Below are 6,823 nucleotides of genomic sequence, written 5' to 3' on the forward strand. Positions count from 1 at the left end.
CTGAATTCCATACGCCATTCCCATACTGATTCCCATAGGCCTTTCTCATACTGCAGCCCATATGCTATTTCCATGCTAATTTCCATATGCCATTCCCATAATGATTCCCATAGGCCATTCACATACGGAATCCCATAAGCCATTCCTATACTGTTTCCCATAAACCATTCCTATACTGATTCCCATACGCCATTCTCATACTGATTCCCATATGTCATTCCCATACTGATTCCCATATGCCATTCCAATTCTGTAACCCATATGTCATGCTGAATCCCATGGCCCATTCGCATACTGAATTCCATGCACCATTCCAATGCTGAATCTCATATGCCATTCTAATACACCATTCCCATAAGCCATTCCCATACATCAATCCCATAATGAATCTTATACACCATTCCCATACTGATTCCCATATGACATTCTCTTACTGAATGCCATACATCATTCCCAGACTGATTCCCATATGCCATTCTCATTCTGAATGCCATACACCATTCCCATACCAATTCCCTTATGCCATTCCAATTCTGAATACCGTACGCCATTCTCATACTGATTCCTGTACGCAATTCCCATACTGAATCCCATGTACTAAGGCTAATGACAATACACACACACACACAGTTTTCAACAAGCATCAAATTCTCAGTGGAAACTCGTATTACAATGTTTTCATTTCTTCATACAACAAAAAGCGCTGAAGGTTTTATGGCACACGTTAAATGCAGCGCCAGCTCCATCCCATTCTGCAGACCTCTGTGCTTGAAACTGATTTCCATACCGAATGTATGTTTTCCTACCTCTGCTTTTGCTTGGTCTCTCGGCATCAGACAGAAACCAGTGTAGTGTTTCAGGGCTGCAGTTTCATGACCTTTACGCTGCAGCATAATGAACCAGCAATCTGTTAGTATCTCTGTGTTGTTTACGCCTATTACACTTCTGTTATTAATATTATTATTATTATTATTATTTCTGAACCTGTATGTTTCTTTATTTTCCTCTAGATGCTTTTTCAGTATCCCGTCAGCGAATCACAGCCGTCCTCCTTCTTTGTGGGTGGACCTATGGTGATTGACACCATGGCAGACACATGTCAGCAGGCCCCGCCCCCGGCCCCTCTGACCCCAGCCCCGCCCCCTCCGGCCCCACCGTGCATGGCGGGTCCGAGTTTTACGCCCCAGAGTTCGGAGACGAGCTTTGACTGCAGCCACTGCGGGAAATCACTGCGATCTCGCAAGAACTACAGCAAACACATGTTCATCCACTCCGGTGAGTTCTTGTTCCGCTACGTTCCTGGACCACCGGATCTTTAGTGTCCCTTTTCACAGCGTCTGTGAAGAACTGGAGCTGCACTGGAAGGATGGAACACCGTTCTTCCAAAAGATGTTCCCTTAGTAGGTGTTGTGTCGATGGTGGTGGAGAATGTGAGCAAACACACTAGATAGATAGATAGATAGATAGATAGATAGATAGATAGATAGATAGATAGATAGATAGATAGTCCTGCTCATGGAGGAAAGCGAAGGAAACGTCTTAATTATTGTTTCGTATTTTCATTACAATTAAAATGTTTTAATTGGAGGTCTGAGATTTTGAAAATGGTCAAAAGTGGCACTTTCAGCATTTGTCTGAAAATTCTCAGAGAAACAGACAAACAGAATTGCTCCAGAATCAGTTGGAGTAAAAATCGTTTTTGACCTCTACCGTAAATCTCCATTTCGGAGACACTTGTTTTTCTTTGGACAGAGACGGTGTACTTATACCGATGAGCCAAAACATTAGGAGCACTCACAGGTTGACTGTCTGGTCACAGCAGTGAAGGTCTGTGAGATGTTAGATGATAGTGAACAGTTGCTTCTCATAATCGGCACGTTGGATGCTGGAGTTGTGCGCGGGCCTGAAGACCTGAGAGACTTTGACCGCCGTGGATCATCTCTGAAACAGTAAGGTTTCCCGGTCAGCAGTGGTGAGTACCTTCCAACAGTGGACTGAGGAGGGACAAACTATGACAGGGTGTCAGGCACCCAAGGCTCATCGATGCACAGCGGCTACGAAAGCCCTTTGTCTGCTCCGAAACCGACTGAAGGGCCACTGTGGGTCGCAAAAATCTTTGATGATGGTTACAGGAGGAACATGTCACACACAGTACATCTCAGCTTGCTGACTATTGGCCTACGAAGTGGCAGACTGGTCAGAGAGCCCACGCTGACCCCGTCCACCATCGAAAGTACCTACAGTGGACACCCGAGAGAAATGGACCTTGGAGTGATGGAAGAAGGTCACCTGGGCACGTGATAGACCAGGATGCACTGGGATACTCTGGGTGATGTTCTGATCCAGGAATTCATGTGGACATTGTTACAGACCAGGTCCTCCCCTTCATGGTGATGCTGTTCCCCGAGGACAGTGGCTTCTTGCAGCAGGATAATCACCGCCACACTGCACAGATGTTCAGGGACAGTTTGAGGAACATGGTGAGGAGCTCAAGGTGCTACCTTGGCCTCCAAACATCACGCAGATCTCAAGCCAAGCATCTGTGGGATGTTCTGGATCAACAGGTCTGATACGTGGCGCGTCCACCTCACGTCTTACAGGACGTAAAGGATTGTCTTAGTGCCAGAGATCACAGGGCACCTCCAGAGGTCTTGCCTTGGTGGGGCACTGACGGCATCTGAAGCAAGTGGTCACAATGTTCTGGCTCATTGTTTTATGGACACGTATAGTGTTAAATGCTGTTGTTTATTGTGGTTTTGTTTATGTGTTTGCGTTTAGGTCAGAAGCCCCATCAGTGCAGCATCTGCTGGCGCTCCTTCTCTCTGCGTGATTACCTCCTGAAGCACATGGTGGTCCACACGGGGGTCCGTGCGTTCCAATGCTCTGTCTGTTCTAAGCGCTTCACCCAGAAGAGCTCGCTGAACGTGCACATGCGCACTCACCGCGTGGAACGCACCTTCTCCTGCAACGTGTGCCACCGAGCCTTCACGCACCGTACGCTGCTGGAGCGCCATGCCCTGCAGCACCAGCACCCGCCAATCAAACCCAACAACATCGACCAGGCGGGCGGGGCTGGCATGGGAGGGGCCGGAATGGGTGCTGGCATGGGCGGGGCCAATGGGGCTGGCTCCACCTCATAAGAGAAACACGTTGAGGTGGGGCAGGTGTGGGTGGGCCCATCAGGGTGCTAGCCCCGCCTCTTAGAGAAACATCAGGGGGGGTGGACACGATTCGCGATTGCTGGGCTACCTCACTTTTGGAGGCAGAGCTTACCTTGTCACCAAGCAATACGTCCAGAGAAAGATTGTAGAAGTTCAGCAGGAGGTTTGAGGACGTCGGGCTTTCGGGAATTAGCAAGTTTTCTTCGTCAGTTCGCAATAACTCGGCCGGTTTAGCTAAATAGCGTAGCCGTTGAGCTAATGATCGACGCTAATAGAGGAAAACATAAAAACAATGGGCTTGCAGTTGTTTTTTTCTGGCTAACAGTTGCTAGGAGACTAACGCTGATCCAGTGTTGGCAAGCAATAATTTTAGCTAATGCTAACTCAGTGCTAGTTCATTGGAACGTTTTTAGGAAGTTTTTCTATGAAGGTAAAACTTTATCACTGTTTTTCACCTGGAATTTAAAAACTGCTCTAAAAATGCACATGATTAGCATGGCTATGCTAGCCAGCTAACTACATAACAGCTAAATTTAGCCTATATTTTCATGAACATAACAGCTCTTGACCACATGATTAGCATTAGCAGTGCTGGTTAGCTAACTCGGAGATAGAAACATGTTTATATTAATGAACTTTGACCTTTTTTTTCTGTTAATATGACTTTTTTCATTTCTGATTTGAGTGCTAAACCGGAAAAATGCACATTAGCGTTAGCTTTGCTGGCTTGCTAGCTGCGTTCGGACTGTGTCCTCATGAACGTAGAAGCTTTTGAGCGCTGACCAAAGTGCTGAACTTGGGGAAATACATGTGGTTAGCATTAGCTGCGCTAGCTAGCCCACCACGTGGAAAGGAGCTGTTAGCGTTAGCCAGCATTAGCTAGTTCGCTATGGTTTTTCCAGGTGTTCCGCGCTGTCGGAGACTTTGTGTGCCACACGTTTAGAGGCTGAAGGACCTCGCGGAACAGGGGAGGTAGTTTAACGGCGGTCTGAATGAACTCGCTCGGTTGTTTACAGTCGACGAAGAAAACATGTTTATTTGCATTTACGTCATTCCGGATAGCGAGGCGTCCCCAAACTTTTGATTGGTTCGTGTAGAAAAGTCTTAAAGAAATAAACGGTGTTGAGTTTTGTTTCAGTTCTAGAAGATGCCCACAGGTGACCGTCCAGACGCCCGCGCGAATCGTGTCCACCCAGAGAATGAGTGAGTGTTTAAAGCGATAGTTTGGCAAAAAGTAGAGTTTTCCCAGTTTTCCTGCTCATGTTCCCAAACCTGTGGATCAGCTGAAGCGTGTTTGGTGTCTGAAGTTCGTATCTTCAGGTTTAGCGCTGGAGCTACGAGGCTGATGTAGCTAACCAGTAAAGGAAGCCCACCGGTTAGCATGGTGCTAACTTTTCTCCATGTTATCAGCTGGGCTAATGTACTTTTCACCATTCAGCTACAGCGGTTTAGCTCCACCCGTTCAGCTACAGCGGTTTAGCTCCACCCATTCAGCTACAGCGGTTTAGCCCCACCGTTCAGCTACAGCAGTTTAGCCCCACCGTTCAGCTACAGCGGTTTAACTCCACTGTTCAGCTACAGCGGTTTAGCTCCACCCATTCAGCTACAGCGGTTTAGCTCCACCGTTCAGCTACAGCGGTTTAGCTCCACCTATTCAGCTACAGTGGTTTAGCTCCACCCATTCAGCTACAGCGGTTTAGCCCCACCGTTCTGCTACAGCGGTTTAGCTCCACTCATTCAGCTACAGCGGTTTAGCTCCACCCATTCAGCTACAGCGGTTTAGCCCCACCGTTCAGCTACAGCAGTTTAGCCCCACCGTTCAGCTACAGCGGTTTAGCTCCACCGTTCAGCTACAGCGGTTTAGCTCCACCGTTCAGCTACAGCGGTTTAGCTCCACCCATTCAGCTACAGCGGTTTAGCTCCACCGTTCAGCTACAGCAGTTTAGCCCCACCGTTCAGCTACAGCGGTTTAGCTCCACCCGTTCAGCTACAGCGGTTTAGCTCCACCCGTTCAGCTACAGCAGTTTAGCCCCTCCGTTCAGCTACAGCGGTTTAGCTCCACCGTTCAGCTAATAGCGGTTTAGCTCCACCGTTCAGCTACAGCAGTTTAGCCCCACCGTTCAGCTACAGCGGTTTAGCTCCACCGTTCAGCTACAGCGGTTTAGCTCCACCGTTCAGCTACAGCGGTTTAGCTCCACCCATTCAGCTACAGCGGTTTAGCCCCACCGTTCAGCTACAGCGGTTTAGCTCCACTGTTCAGCTACAGCGGTTTAGCTCCACCCATTCAGCTACAGCGGTTTAGCCCCACCGTTCAGCTACAGCGGTTTAGCTCCACTGTTCAGCTACAGCGGTTTAGCTCCACCCATTCAGCTACAGCGGTTTAGCCCCACCGTTCAGCTACAGCGGTTTAGCTCCACTGTTCAGCTACAGCGGTTTAGCTCCACCGTTCAGCTACAGCGGTTTAGCTCCACCCGTTCAGCTACAGCAATTTAGCCCCACCATTCAGCTACAGCGGTTTAGCTTGACGTGATCAGGCGACCGCAGCGTGCAGTTAGCACTATGCTAACTGGTGTACATATACCTCTATTGCTTATTAGCTACATTAGCCTCGTAGCTCCAGCGCTAAGACTGAAGGAAAGACGTCTCGGCTGATCAAGTACATTTGTGTAAAACGAGGAAACTGGTGGGATGTGATCGTGCCTGAACTGTTGCTTTAATGGTGGTGACTTAGGAACCGTGTGTGTTTGGAAACACACACACACACACACACACACACACACACACATACATACACACACACACACACACACACACACACACATACACACACACAATCCAGGGCCTTTACAGGGAATCATGCTGCGTTCATGACAACTGGGGCCTCGGAAATGTACAATCTCGGAATTTTACAACCTCACAAATTTACAACCTCAAAAATTTACAACTTCAGAATTTTAGAACCTCAAAAATGTACAAAAATGAATGATCCGGAGCGTTTCCAGCTGAATTTAGGGGCTTTTTATTTAGTGCTTGATCGATTTAAAAATGGATGCAGCAAAAAAAGAAATGTAAAGCGAGGCGCTGCAGGTGAACGGGCTAAGACTTTAAATCTATCCATGGTACTGATGTTCATACTAGTCATTTTGGCATTAGACATTTTCTAGAAAATAAATGTGCAATTATGCAAATGATGCATTTGCTTAAATGTGCCTGCATTTGCATACGTTTAAAAAGTCAAACTCCAGCTTCTGGATGGTGTCGTGATTAAAATGTTCATTTGATTGTGAAAATGAACTCCAGAGAACTGATTTTATATCGAAATTTCATTATTTTATAATTTAGGAAAGAAAGTTCTGTGTATAGTTGTTCTAAAATGTTTTAGGTCATTTTCTGGTACATCATCTATCGTAAATCCAGACATTAGCACTATATTACCACCTTTACTTGTAACATTCTTCAGTATGTTGTTAGGAATGAAAATGGTAAATTTTACGAATTTGAAATTTTAGTTTCTGAATGAAATTTTTTGAGAATTGACAGTTTTGAGAACTTCATTACTCAGAAAATATATTGGGACAATCTATTTAGATTCAAATGAAAATTTCCTTTTCGGTGATTTATGTGATGACATCATTGTGGTGAGAGTGGGCGGAGCCAAGCCT

The 6,823-nt window shown here is 46.6% G+C and overlaps 1 protein-coding gene across 1 annotated transcript in view; it reads left to right on the forward strand.

Annotated features, from left to right (window-relative positions):
* zbtb45 (zinc finger and BTB domain containing 45) overlaps window positions 1-4,712 on the forward strand; it is a 15,696-nt gene extending 10,984 nt beyond the window's left edge. The window contains exons 6-7 of the mRNA XM_017684451.2: window positions 1,011-1,275; window positions 2,779-4,712. Of these exons, the coding sequence (XP_017539940.1) occupies window positions 1,011-1,275; window positions 2,779-3,140 (627 nt within the window). The 3' untranslated portion in view covers window positions 3,141-4,712. The remainder of the gene's footprint in view (window positions 1-1,010; window positions 1,276-2,778) is intronic.
* Window positions 4,713-6,823: the final 2,111 nt, after the last annotated feature.

Source organism: Pygocentrus nattereri, chromosome 12, assembly GCF_015220715.1.
Source record: "Pygocentrus nattereri isolate fPygNat1 chromosome 12, fPygNat1.pri, whole genome shotgun sequence".
Classification (NCBI taxonomy): Eukaryota; Metazoa; Chordata; class Actinopteri; order Characiformes; family Serrasalmidae; genus Pygocentrus; species Pygocentrus nattereri.